The 15209-nt window shown below is 42.5% G+C and overlaps 1 protein-coding gene across 1 annotated transcript in view; it reads right to left on the bottom strand.

The window, feature by feature from the left end:
* Positions 1-15209, bottom strand: part of LOC139545148 (zinc finger matrin-type protein 4-like) — a 209002-nt gene that overhangs the window by 83883 nt on the left and 109910 nt on the right. Inside the window, exon 4 of the mRNA XM_071352592.1 lies at positions 12548-12704. Coding sequence (XP_071208693.1) covers positions 12548-12704 — 157 coding nt within the window. The remainder of the gene's footprint in view (positions 1-12547; positions 12705-15209) is intronic.

Here is a 15209-nt window from a genome sequence, read left to right as displayed (position 1 = left end):
TGGGGGTTGGGCCTGTTTGCCCGCTCACTACCTGGGCGTATGTGTGACTTCCATGTTGATGCCCTCTTTGCGGGGGTGGGGTGCATGGGGTGGGCAGGAGTGGCATGGGTCTGATCTGAGGGGGCCTAAATTGGGTGTGGGCATGGTTGATGTGGGGGGGTGTTGGTTGGTTGGGGTGGGGGTGTGGATGTGTCTGGGTGGGGTGTCTATTGATCTGTTGCTCCTGTGTGAAGTGTTGGGGCTTCATTTGAGAGCGATGTCCTTTAGAGTCCGGGCAAAGGTGGGCACTGCTGCCTTGTAGAGGTGGACCTGGTCATAGAGGCTGTTCAAGTCCAGGGTGGAGTGGTGGGCCAGAAAAACATTTGGTTTTGAGGCACAGTCACGGGAAATGCTTGCGTTTACCCGCTGTATTGTAGCAGGGTGGAAGTATTTTCGTGGTAGCAGGGTGGAGATAACCACTTGTGCGTTGGGGAAAGTAGAAGAAGCTTTTTCAATCACTCCCTTCAGTGCTGTGGCCACCCTTTCCTGCTGTGCTCTCAGGTCGTTTGTGCCTGTGTGTATTATTATGTGGCTAGGTGAGCGTAGTTTGTCCTCAGACAGAAGGTCTAGGGCGCGCTGGGTGTTTGGACACCAGAGTTTAGACACACTGTGTTTGGGATTTTTTTTTTTGTTCTTCTATATATTTCCCATTTGAGTCCATAAGGAGAAGAATCTGTGTCTTGTGTTTGTCCTCAGTGGGTGTGGGGGGGTTGTCAGGAGGGCTATCAGGGTGGCTGACAGGGGGGGTGCTCAGAGGGGGTGAGAGCTGCTGGGCTTGGGGTTTTTCTTTTGTCTGTTCTGCTGTGATGTCGACTCTATGGTCAGGGTCTGGTGTGGACTGTTCTGCTGTGGTGTCGAGACTTTTGTCGGGTGCTGAGGTGGGCTGTTCTGCTGGCGTCTCTGTGGGGATGGCCACCTCCCTAGTGGGTTGTTCTCTGTCACATGCCATCCCCCTCAACCTCTCCTCCAGCAGTCTGATCCTCTCCTCCATCCCCCTCTCCCTCTCCTCCAGCAGTCTGATCCTCTCCTCTAGTGCTTTGTTCTGCTCCTGCTTCTGCTCTTTCTCCTGTTGAAGTTGTCTCACCACTGTACAGAGTGCAGATATGTCTCTCTCCACCTCCAGCTCTCCTGGTCTGGTTAAGGGGTTGTTGTGCTGGACTGTTGTCTGGGTCTGTGCTGACTGGAGTGTAATCACCTGCTGTTCTAGCTCAACCTGCCTTACCTCCAGCTGGGTCAATTTATCCTTCATTTCAATGAGGGAGAAGTACTCTGTACTGGGAGGTTGACTGTCTGCTGAGGGTTGCTCGTCTGTGGGGTTATATGATGAAGAGGTCTGGTCTGACCCACTTGGGGTGGGGGTATCTTTATCAAGGGAGAGCTTCTCCTGCTGGGCTAATTCTTTGATTAGATGAAAGTCCAGCTGAAACTGTTTGGGGTTGCCCTGTACAATTACTGTTCCAGACTTATATAGATTTATATTAGCTGACTCAGAGTCCTCGTTGTCAAATATCCTGAGTTTCCACCCCTCGTTAACCCCCCCTCTCTTAACAGAGGGGTAGTGTGCTAATATAGCACTGTGCCATGCCAGGGGATGGTTTGTGTGGAAGATAAGGTTGCTGATGTTCCCATTTTTGTAATAGTCAGCAAAAAGTGTCTCTTGATTTTCCATAAGGAGCTTCATTTTGTGATCTTTTCTTGACTTATCATTCTTTACACTCACAGGGTACTGTATTTTAATTACCTATGAACAGCGGGAGGCAGCTTCTAAGGCCTCTCCATTTGGTTGGGGTAGACTATTCGACTCTCCTGCCATTGTTGGGCTAATGGGCTTTGACACCTCTCACTTGACACTTAAGTGCTAGTTGAAGCTGTATCAAGCTTGGCAGAATTATGTTACTCAGTCCTTATAAAGTAGTGTCATGTATTTTTCTTCTTGGCTTTTGGAAATCAAATATAGTTTCAAACTAAACATTACTCACTCAGTTCCAGGTTGGGTGGTGTTCTCAGGTTTCTGTTGTTTTCCAGAGAGTTTGCTGTATAGAATAATTAATCCTTGGTAGATGTGAACCATTCAGGTGATTCCGTAAATCCGTCCAAAATCAGGTTGTAGGTTTTGAGTTTTGATTTGATTTGAAGTGAGGGTTATGTTGTAGAGGGTAGCATCCTGTATGTGTTCTTGACAAAAAATCCAAGTTTATCTAACTCTAAATCTATATTTTATTAAGAAAATGCAGAAAAATGCAGGAGCTCATCTGACCATGACCTCTCTCTCTATTTCTCTCTCTCTCTTTCTCTGACTGAGGCTGGAGTCTGGAGTCTGGGGGGGGTCTCTCTGGGGGGGGTCTCTCTGGTCTCTCTGGTCTTCTTTCTCTGACTGAGGCTGGAGTCTGGGGGGGGGGGGGGGTCTGTCTGTCTGTGGCTCTAACTGGGTTTGTTGGGTGACAGTGCGATTGATTTCTCTGTCTGGCCTTCCTCAGTTGGGAGCAGAGCACCCTCTGTTCTGAACCATTGGCCACAGATGGCATGGTTAATGACTGAATCTGTCAGTAACAGACAGGGAGGCATGAGGGGAAATAGCATAACATAATTTTATCTAAGCACTATTTTACAGTATCAGCAATCAGCATACGTTATACCAAATAAGTCGTAAGGTTACGTAAAGTAACACAGCTCACTCTATGGGAAATAACACTAGCATTCTTATGATTACCCACTATCCCTATGACAACATCTGGGAAATACAATGACTAAACATTCCATCAGAAATAAATCAGAAACACCACATCCCCTAGGAACCTCCTTGCCAACATGACCCAGTAGGATGAAGCACTGTACGTCAGATTCCCTGCTGTCTGTAAATACCAAATCAAAGCACAACCTCAGGTTGAAGCTAGAATCCTTTTGAATTATAAATGGATGATATATAATCATTGATTCTTGAAGAATATAAACTAGAAATGCCTCATGAGCTTAGTTCAACTATCGTACCCCAAGAGGCCAGGGTTCTGGTCTAGAAGCACAGTTTCGACAGCTCCTACAGTTTTATTTTGATAGTGCATCTTAACTGACGCCCGGCCCAGAAAGACGGCCACATAGAGAAGTCAGATTTGAAAATTCCTAATAACACACTTTAGTCATCACCTTTGTGCACAAAACAGCCATGGGATAATTCAAATAATTGTCGCTGAGGCCGATTATTTTTCCATCACTCACAACCGAAGATATTGGTTGCGATGTTGGTCCATATAAACCGATTGCAACCTGGATATAGACGTTCCATGATTCGGCGAATGAGAATGTGAGTCGATTACCTTGAAAACAACTGTTGGACATCTTGGACTCAGTCTCAGTTCTTATTATACCTCAGTGGTCGTACCCCATCAGAACCCAAAATATAAGCTTGTTTTACTCCAATGTTTGTAAGCAATGTTAATGTAAACAAACACTGTATAGCCTCAAAATATAGTTAAACGTATAATTTTGATATCATGGATGGTCAGTCCTTGCATCTATTTCTCCAGGCCCATCCCTCAGCTTTTTACCAGAGCAGAGTCGGGGTGATCTCTTTGATATTGTTTACACTAAGGATTTTAGCTTTAAGGAAATCAAGCTGAAACAAAACATGATGCCACTGATTGCAAACCTCGATTGCAGTATACTCTATTTCCTGTACCAGGTTTACAGTAGCTTCCTGAAGCAGCAGGCTTAGAAGGAGGAGGAGCAGGGTTAGAAGGAAGAGGGGGGAGAAGGATGAACAGGACTAAGCGAGGAGGAAGAGGGGGAGGCCATGAAGGGGGACAAGGCGTAGGAGAGGGGTTCAGGCCTGTAATGGTTGATGAGGGCTGCAGAAACATGTCTCACCCTGCTGGGTAGTGACCCCTACAACCCCTACTCTCCAGCCTCTAGGTCTTTCCCACCATATTATTTATGTCACTTGAATACATCCTGCCCATGCCCACCCTGTTAAAAGTCATAATCCTCCTAATAAATAGGTGCAAAAGACTTATCTTCAAGGGAATGCCCTTATGCATAAATATAAATGCAACAATTTCAAAGATTTCACTGAGTAACAGTTCATATAAGGAAATCCATCAATTGGAATCAATTTATTAGGCCTTAACCTATAGATTTCACATGACTGGGAATACAGATATGCATTTGTTGGTCATAGATACCTTAAAAAAAGGTAGGGGTGTGGATCCGAAAACCAGTCAGTATCTGGTGTGACCACCATTTGCCCCATGCAGCGCGACACATCTCCTTCACATAGAGTTGATCAGACTTTCGATTGTGACTTGTGTAATGTTGTCTCACTCCTCTTCAATGACAGTGCGAAGTTGCTGGATGTTGGTGGGAACTGGAACGGCCTGTTGTAACCCAAACATGCTCAATGGGTGTCATGTCTGGTGAGTATGCAGGCCACGGAAGAACTGGGACATTTTCAGCTTCCTGGAATTGTGTGCAGATCCTTGCAACATGGCACTGTGCATTATCATGCTGAAACATGAGTTGATAACGGCGGAGGAATGACACGACAAACCAACAATGGGACTCAGGATCTCGTCACTACAAATTGATTGTATGTACATTTTTGACCCACTGGAAATGTGATGAAAGAAATAAAAGCTGAAATAATTAATTCTCTGCTATTATTCTGACATTTCACATTCTTAAAATAAAGTGGTGATCCTAACTGAGCTAAGACAGGGAATTTTTACTACGATTAAATGTCAGGAATTGTGAAAAACTGAGTTTAAATGTATTTGGCTAAGGTGTATGTAAACTTCCGACTTCAACTGTATATATATAAAATAATAATAACAATAATAATTGTCCAGCATGCCAGTGGCCATCGAAGGTGAGCATTATCCCACATTTTCTGAACTTCAGTCAGGTGTCGTGTCTTTAGTATCATTTAAGGTGAAGGTTATTTTATCCAATCAATTCTCTGTAATTATTATTACGTGATTAAACTAATCATTTAAATTTAATTAACTAGGAAGTCGGGGCACCACGGAAAATCTTCAGATTACAAAGTTACAATTTTCAAAATGTAACTCTTCAGATATTTTAATATCTGATCAATTAGTATTCTATTAATGAATTATTCTTTACCTCACGTCAGTCTCATTTCAAACGTCGTATAATTCTTGGTTATCTGCACAAACCCAGCCTAAACCATGAATCATCCGTACACCAATTGGCGTAATCATTTATTTATGAACTAACTAAAGAATCACAGAAATGCATAACAAACAAACAGTAGATATTGGTTACTAACAATGATAGGGAAGTTCCCCTAGTGGGCTAAACCGATATGACGGCTTGGTGGACAAAGGGAAGGGTGTGTGGACTGAGAAAGAGCGGGAAAGACAAAATGGCTTCACTACACAGTGGATAGTTATATTAATTTAAATGCTAATCCTTTGCACATGAACGCTCGCTCATTCGGGAATAATTGCAATCAATATATTTACGCCCATATGTCGTTGTTGTCTTCTCTGTTGGAATCGTCGGTCCGTCTGCTGGAGAGTCAGTTCATCAGAGAGCGGTTGTAGGTCTATTAGCGGCTCCTGATAGTGTCTGTTGTAATGGTTATGTCAGGCGTCCATTCTTCTTAGAATAGATGTTTCGGCGGTTGTTGGTATTTGCATCCCAGGTTTACATAATTTCTAGCTGCAGACGAGTAATTAGTATCTAAGATTTGCTCTTATTCTGTAGGGATCGATAGTCTCAGAGTTTCAAAGTCTCAAACATTTCCATCCGTGTAGCCAACTCACCACGTGGTATGGTTTTCTAGTCTTGGTACTCAAACCTGTGCCACCTCAGCTTACACCGAGGTATGCGTGGTCTTAACTATTCGCAGTCACAGCTCACACTGTGGGCTTGCTTAGTCTGAAGGGGATTTTCTTAGGTGGGGCTTTTATTCGTAACAGTAGAAGAGGGCGGTTCCATGACGCCAGATCATGTCTGTGCTCATGGGGGCGTGGCCGCTGACTAGTTAAACTTTACAGGGAATACAATTCTCTCAAAATTAAAGGTTAACATCACATTACATCATTTCACAAATAGTTTCAACTTTACTCATTCATTTGATAAAATAATTAGATGCAAACACCATAACTGAGAAATGTACACATTCAGAGATATAGTTATGTGTGTTTCCTGTCCTTTGTGAGGTCACCAAATGAAACACACTCAACATAACTGTCCCTTAAGTGTCCATGGACCCTTCCCACAAGTGGACATATAGTTTCATTTTCCCATTTTGGGGACTTAGGAGTTCGGCCACATTAAATCCTTTGTTCACTCTGTGGTCTCTCTCTCTGCCTGAAAAGGGGGAGAGAGTCTCCGCCAGGAATTTACGACCACAGATAACAGAACCTGGGTGTAGGAGAGAGTGAGAGAGGGGGAAGCCATGATCTACACCCAGAAAGGGCCACTTCATGACACAGGTCAAGACCCTGGTGAGGACGATGAGCACGCAGATGAGCTTCCCTGAGATGGTTTCTTACAGTTTTTGCAGAAATTATTCAGTTGTGCAAAGCCACAATTTCAACAGTTGTCCGGGTGGCTGGTCTCAGACCATCTCGCAGGTGAAGAGGCTGCATGTGGAGGCCCTGGGCTGGCGTGGTTACACTTGGTCTGCAGTTGAGACCAGTTGGATGTACAGTATTTCCAAATTCTCTAAAACAACATTGGAGGCGGCTTATGAAATCAATAAATTAACATTAAATTATCTATTAATCATATATCAATTAATTAAATAGTAATCTGGGGCACCACGGGAAAAGTGTATTTAATGTGTTAGCGTTTTCCGAATTAACTCAAGAATATCAGAATATCTCAACATACTATTCATCATCCATCAATCACTTGCTCCTATTTCAATCTCATTTCAGTCTGATGAATCAGCTTACACAAATTGGCTTAATTATTTATTTACTAACTAATGAAATAATCACACAGAAATACATAAACACACACACAGATTATACATTGATTATTACATAATGCAATGAAAAGTCCTTAGTGGACTAACCCGATATGACGGCTGGTTACACAATGAAAGGGGTGGGGAAAGAAATAGCGGGAGAATGAAAGACAAAGGAATTCAACTATCGTACATAGTTGAATAATACGCTTATCGTAAATGTGGATATTTAGCACCCTAACAACCGCTCATTCGGATTTAGAAATGCAAAGTACATATTTGCGCTTGTCGTCTCTCTCTCTGTTGAAATCGCCCGATCAGTCTATGACGAATAGTTCGACAGAAAGTCTCTGGTTGTGTAAGTCTGGTTGTCCACCAGAGGTCACCATGTCCTTTGTAGTTGTAGTAGGTTTCCTTTGTTCTGGAAGTGTTTGTTAGAATGAATACATTAGACATACCAATGGTCGTTTGATAGAGGAATGTTATTATTTTCTCGTCTTTGGTTTATTTTCCTAGGCTACGTTACATGCAGAGCTGCAGGAGGTCTGCAGGGTCTTACCTTTTTCTGGTCTGGTAGAGTCTAACCATTTTACACGTGTAGCCACAGCTCTACGCTTTCTGGTCTAGTAGTTTTAAACCATTTTACGCACCAGTAGCAACCCAGCAATGTACAGGTCTAATGTCAATTTGTTAGGAGTCCTTTTATAAGCACTCTGGCAAAAGGGGCGTTCCTTCCTTTTGGCATAATGTCTGTGGACAAGTGGGCATGGTAACTGACTGGGTAAAACATTACATGAAAACAATTATCTAATTTAGAAGGCTAAATTCACATTTCATCTTCTCACAAATAGTTTTACATTTAATCATGTAAATGTAAAACATTTAGATGTAACTCTGACATATTCTGAAAGCTTTTACAGTTAATGTTTCCGTTATAATGTCTTTCATGATATCACAGAACAATAGATGTGACATGATTGTTCTGTAAGTCCCTCCCGACCATTTCCCACATTATTTATGTTAGAAATATTATTTCAATGTACAATCTTTAGATGTTAAAGTATTCAGGCCAGAGTCTCTCTCTACACACAAAGGATTTTAAACTCAATACTACAGAGCAGAAGGGAGGGTTTCTGCCAGGTATTTACGATCCGGTTGTTAAGTCATAAAACTCTGGTGGGAGAAGGAGATGGGGGGGGGGGTCTGGCTATTTGTCAGCCCTGTGCCGTGCTGATCTGGCGCTTATGATCCTCACCCAAGAGTAGGTAATAGGATGTCATTTGGGACACAGCCCTTGTCACCGGTCACTGGACTCACTGGGAGAAAGGGGATGAATGGAGGATAAGAGAAGAAGAGGAGGAGAGTGTTCCTGAAACACAAAGCGCTGAAGGGAAAACAGACCCTGAGGTTCCAGGGTGTGGGACTGACTGGGCCTAGATATGTTTGTTAAAGGTGTGTGGGACTGACTGGGCCTAGATATGTTTGTTAAAGGTGTGTGGGACTGACTGGGACTAGATATGTTTGTTAAAGGTGTGTGGGACTGACTGGGACTAGATATGTTTGTTAAAGGTGTGTGGGACTGACTGGGACTAGATATGTTTCTTAAAGGTGTGGGGGACTGACTGGGACTAGATATGTTTCCACTTTATGTTGAGCATTTTGCACAACTCATTCCCTAAATATACAGTTGAAATCGGAAGTTTACCAACAAATCAAATCAACGTTTATTTGTCACGTGCGCCAAATACAACAGTGAAATGCTTACTTATCAGGCTCTAACCAATAGTGCAAAAAAGGTATTAAGTGAACAATAGGTAAGTAAAGAAATAAAAACAACAGCGAAAAACAGTAGCAAGGCTATAAAAGTAGCGAGGCTACATACAGACACCGGTTAGTCAGGCTGATTGAGGTAGTATGTATACATGTAGATATGGTTAAAGTGACTATGCATATATGATGAACAGAGAGTAGCAGTAGCGTAAAGAGGGGTTGGCGGGTGGTGGGTGGTGGGACACAATGCAGATAGCCCGGTTAGCCAATGTGCAGGAGCATTGGTTGGTCGGGCCTATTGAAGTAGTATGTACATATGTACATGAATGTGTAGTTAAAGTGACTGTGCACATATGATAAACAGAGAGTAGCAGCAGCGTAAAAGAGGGGTTGGGGGGGGGGCACACAATGCAAATAGTTCGGGTAGCCATTTGTTTACCTGTTCAGGAGTCTTATGGCTTGGGGGTAAAAACTGTTGAGAAGCCTTTTTGTCCTAGACTTGGCACTCCGGTACAGCTGGCCATGCGGTAGTAGAGAGAACAGTCTATGACTGGGGTGGCTGGGGTCTTTGACAATTTTTTGGGCCTTCCTCTGACACCGCCTGGTGTAGAGGTCCTGGATGGCAGGCAGCTTAGCCCCAGTGATGCACTACCCTCTGTAGTGCCTTGCGGTCGGAGGCCGAGCAATTGCAATACCAAGCAGTGATGCAACCAGTCAGGATGCTCTCGATGCTGCAGCTGTAGAACCTTTTGAGGATCTCAGGACTCATGCCAAATATTTTTAGTTTCCTGACGGGAAATAGGCTTTGTCGTGCCCTCTTCACAACTGTCTTGGTGTGTTTGGACCATTCTAGTTTGTTGGTGTGGGGACACCGAGGAACTTGAAGCTCTCAACCTGCTCCACTCCAGCCCCGTCGATGAGAATGGGGGCGTACTTGGTCCTCCTTTTTCTGTAGTCCACAATCATCTAAGCCCAATACATTTAAACTCAGTTTTTCACAATTATTGACATTTAATCCTAGTGAAAATTCCCTGTCTTAGGTCAGTTGGGATCCCCACTTTATTTTAAGAATGTTAAATGTCAGAATAATAGTATAGAGAATGATTTATTTCAGCTTTTATTTCTATCATCACATTCCCAGTGGGTCAGAAGTTTACATAACCTCAATTAGTATTTGGTAGCATTACCTTTAAATTGTTGAACTTGGATCAAACGTTTCGGGTAGCCTACCACAAGCTTCCCACAATAAGTTGGGTGAATTTTGGCCCATTCCTCCTGACAGAGCTGGTGTAACTGAGTCAGGTTTGTAGGCCTCCTTGCTCGCACATGCTTTTTCAGTTCTGCCCACAATATTTCTATAGGATTGAGGTCAGGGCTTTGTGATGGCCACTCCAATACCTTGACTTTGTTGTCCTTAAGTCATTTTGCCACAACTTTGGAAGAATGCTTGGGGTCATTGTCCATTTGAAAGACCCATTTGCGACCAAGCTTTAACTTCGTGACTGATGTCTTGAGATGTTGCTACAATATATCCACAATTTTCCTTTCTCATGATGCCATCTATTTTGTGAAGTGCACCAGTCCCTCCTGCAGCAAAGCACCCCCACAACATGATGCTGCCACTCCCGTGCTTCACAGTTGTGATGGTGTTCTTTGGCTTGCTAGCCTCCCCCTTTTCCCCCCAAACATAACTATGGTCATTATGGCCAAACAGTTCTATTTTTGTTTCATCAGACCAGAGGACATTTCTCCAAAAAGCATGATCTTTGTCTCCATGTGCTGTTGCAAACCGTAGTCTGGCTTTTTTATGGTGGGTTTGGAGCAGTGTCTTCTTCCTTGCTGAGCGGCCTTTCAGGTTATGTCGATATAGGACTCGTTTAACTGTGGATATAGATACTTTTGTACCCGTTTCCTCCAGCATCTTCACAAGGTCCTTTGCTGTTGTTCTTTGATTGATTTGCACTTTTCGCACCAAAGTACATTCATCTCTAGGAGACAGAATGCGTCTCCTTCCTGAGCGGTATGACGGCTGCGTGGTCCCATGGTGTTTATACTTGCGTACGATTGTTTGTACAGATGAACGTGGTACCTTCAGGCGTTTGGAAATTGCTCCCAAGGATGACCCAGACTTGTGGAGTCCTACAATGTTTTTTTCTGGGGTCTTGGCTGATTTCTTTAGATTTTCCCATGATGTCAATTAAAGAGGCACTGAGTTTGAAGGTAGGCCTTGAAATACATCCACAGGTACACCTCCAATTGACTCAAATGATGTCAATTAGCGTTTTAGAAGCTTCTAAAGCCATGACATCATTTTCTGACATTTTCCAAGCTGTGGTTAAAGGACAGTCAACTTAGTGTATGTAAACTTCTGACCCACTGGAATTGTGATACAATGAATTATAAGTGAAATAATCTGTCTGTAAGCAATTGTTGGAAAAATGACTTGTGTTATGCACAAAGTAGATGTCCTAACCGACTTGCTAAAACTATAGTTTGTTGACAAGAAATGTGTGGTGTGGTTGAAAAACGAGTTTAAATGACTCCAACCTAAGTGTATGTAAACTTCCGACTTCTACTGTAGAACTGACAGAGATACTGTACATTTACACACAGAGACAGAGACTGAGAACAGGACTACTATAATGAGTATTGCGGCAGTGTCTGGCCTTGGTTTCAGCTAGGGTAAGCATCCCTCTGCCTTTTTTATATGAGACACAAACTGACCAAATGTATTGTTTTGGCACTGTATTTCCATGCCTCTCCACTAGCTAATTGCACAATTGTGAACTATTGCAGAGTCAAACAATAGGCACAGAGGGCTTTCCACCAAGCTAAAGTAAACATTTTGTTCAAGGATATCTGAAATAACAGATGAGTCAAAGAAAATCAGCACGTGAAAAGACTTACAATCAGATGCAAATTCTCCAGAGATAGAACCCCCAAATAAACAAACACAGCTGGTGATTTATTCACCTCCTGCATCCCCTCTGCATATCCAGGTCTCAGGCATTGCAATAGGGAATGATCTGATTAAATAAAAGTTTGGTTATTTTTCTAATTTACCCCATGGCCAGCTTTACCCCATGGCCATTATTCTTTCAACTGCCAATTTGTAAGCAGCAGCTGTAGTTTAAAGTATGGTCCAGACTTTCCTCAACCCAGAGGTACTGCGGCAGACGATTACATCTAAACAAAACACCCACAGAGAAGACAATAAGACGATACATTGAGTTTCTCCACCAGTCCATACACACAAGGGGGCGGCAGGTAGCCTAGTGGTTAGAGTGTTGGGTCAGTAACCGAATAGTTCCAGGATCAAATCCCTGAGCTGACAAGGTAAAAATCAGCTGTTCTGCCCCTGAACAAGGCATTTAACCCACTGTTTCCCGGTAGGCTGTCATTTTAAATAAGAATTTGTTCTTAAAACTGACTTGCCTAGTTAAATAAAGGTTAAAACATTTAAAAAAAAAATTTAAGCTACAGCTCCTCTCTGTGCTAGCTAGTAGCCCAAAGTTTACCTGTGGCTTTCTGCTTGTCTAGTTGTCCTAGCTAGAACCTCTGTGTGTGAGGACAAGCACATCGATCTTAACACAGAGTTGTGTTAGACATCTCTGTCACATCTGTCACCGCAAGTCTCCTCGGATTGTCTGATGTCATCAGACTGCAGGCTTGTCGAGGTGACAAAAGGACAAGTTCCATTTCAACAAGGAAACAACATGCAGATGTCTCTACAGGAGAGTGAGTTAAAGAGACAGACAGAAAGAGAGCGAAAAGAGACAGAGAGACAAAGAGAGAGAAGCCTACCTTTGGCTGTGATGGCAGGCTGCTCCCCCAGCAGCAGCTTTAATCTCTTGGCGTGGATTTTGCCTTGGTAATGTGACTGTGCCACCACTGCTGAGGTGAAGGACATGTTACACAGCGTGCAGCACTTGTTCTTGTCCACGTCTCCCTCTTCACTTCCCTGCAAAACACACACACATACACACAGGTTCAGTCAACAAGGCTATCAGCAAAAAAAGACAGAAAAAAATATCACTGTTTAACTTCACTAGGCTAGGGGGCAGCATTCGGAATTTTGGATGAAAAGCGTGCCCAAATTAAACTGCCTGCTACTCAGACCCAGAAGATAGGATATGCATATAATTAGTAGATTTGGAGAGAAAACACTCTAAAAGGTTCCAAAACTGTTAAAATAATGTCTGTGAGTATAACAGAACTGATATGGCAGGCGAAAACCTGAGGAAAATCCAACCAGGAAGTACTATTATTTTGAAAGGCTGTTTTTCTATTGAAAGCCTATCCACCATACAAAGACTTTGGACCCAGTTCACGATATCTATGGCTTCCTCTACATGTGGCCAGTCTTTAGGCATTGTTTCAGGATTTTACTCTGAAAAATGAGGGAGATACAGCACCTTCAATGAAAGGCCAGTGGAAATTTCCAGCCACGAGTCCTGCGCGTGATCTGGAGTGCGCATGCATTTCTTGTTTCTGCTTTTCTATTGATGAAGCTTTTGTCCGGTTGAAATATTATTGATTATTTATGACAAAAAAAACCTGAGGATTGATTTTAAACATCGTTTGACATGTTTCTACTAACTTTTATTGTACTTTTTTAACTTTTCGTCTTGATGTTGAGAGTGTGCATTGTGCCTTTGGATTTCTGAACTAAACGCACCAACAAAACTGAGGTTTTTGGACATAAAGAGGGACATTATCGAACAAAACAAACATTTATTGTCTAACATGGAGACCTGGGAGTGCCACCAGATGAAGATCATCAAAGGTAAGTGATTAATTTTAATGCTATTTCTGATAAAATGTATCACTAACCTATGATGATCTTCATCAGATGGCACTCATATGACTTCATGTTACACAATACATGTATGTTTTGTTCGATTACGTTCATATTTATATCCAAAAATCTCAGTTTACTTTGTCGCGTTATGCTCAGTAATGTTTTGCTTCCAAAACATCCGGTGATTTTGCAGAGAGCCACATCAATTTACAGAAATACTCATTATAAATGTTGATGAAAATACAAGTGTTATGCATGGAATTAAAGATATACTTCTCCTTAATGCAACCGCTGTGTCAGATTTCCAAAAATGTTTACAGCGAAAGCACACCATGGAATAATCTGAGTACAGCGCTCAGAGACCAAAACAAGCCATACAGATACCCGCCATGTTGTGGAGTCAACATAAGTCAGAAATAGCATTATAAATATTCACTTACATTTGATGATCTTCATCGGAATGCACTCCCAGGAATCCCAGTTCCACAATAAATGTTTGTTTTGTTCGATAAAGTCCATAATTTATGTCCAAATACCTCCTTTTTGTTCACACGTTTAGTACAGTAATCCAAATGCACAACGCGCGAGCACTTAGTTCAGACGAAAAGTCAAAAAAGTTATATTACAGTTCGTAGAAACATGTCAAACGATGTATATAATCAATCTTTAGGATGTTTTTATCATAAATCTTCAATAATGTTCCAACCGGAAAATTCCTTTGTCTTTAGAAATGAAAAGGAACGCAACTCGCTCTCACGGCCACGCGCCTGACTTAGCTCATGGCATTCTGCCAGACCTCTTAGTCAAACAGCTCTTATTCGCTCCCCCTTTATATTAGAAGCCTGAAAGGTTCTAAAGACTGTTGATATCTAGTGGAAGCCTTAGGAAGTGTAATCGGACCAAACTTTACACTGTATATTGGATAGGCAAAGACTTGAAAATCTACAAACATCAGATTTCCCACTTCCTGGTTGGATTTTTTCCTCAGGTTTTTGCCTGCCATATGAGTTCTGTTATACTCACAGACATCATTCAAACAGTTTCAGAAACTTCAGAGTGTTTTCTATCCTAATCTACTAATAATATGCATATCTTAGCTTCTGGGCCTGAGTAGCAGGCAGTTTACTCTGGGCACCTTATTCATCCAAGCTACTCAATACTGCCCCCCAGCCATAAGAAGTTAAAATAAGTAGATTTAATTTTTTCATTGGAAGCTTTTGATAAATTAACTCAGGAATATGACAAAAGGAATTGTGTGGTCAAATGCGGGTCATTTTTCAGGGGGGGAAAACCACTCAAAGGTAATATTGTTCTAGATGTGACCCCCAACCCCATATGATTCATCACTGTATGTGTGTGTGTGAGGTGTAGTGTACTCTGCGTGGGGGTGTACAATATAACCCTGCCTGCACCAGCAAATACTCCCCAAACCCTGTATGTTAGAGCCACATGGTGCTTAGGGGGCAGCTGTACATTTAACAGCACATCAGTAAGCTCGACACGCCACAGTTCCTGGGAACAAGAGCAATCAACACTCCTCGTGGGCTTAATCATTTGTTCTTGGTGGGATGCAAATGGAGGCATTTCAGAAGTGGTATGGAGTATAAGAAAGTGGGGAGTGATGGGATGGAGGACCTCTCCCTGAAACTGCATCTGTGCTGCCTG

This window comes from Salvelinus alpinus, chromosome 19 (assembly GCF_045679555.1).
Source record: "Salvelinus alpinus chromosome 19, SLU_Salpinus.1, whole genome shotgun sequence".
In the NCBI taxonomy this organism is placed as follows: Eukaryota; Metazoa; Chordata; class Actinopteri; order Salmoniformes; family Salmonidae; genus Salvelinus; species Salvelinus alpinus.
Note: the sequence above shows the minus strand (reverse complement) of the source record. Positions and strands in the feature narration are given on the sequence as shown.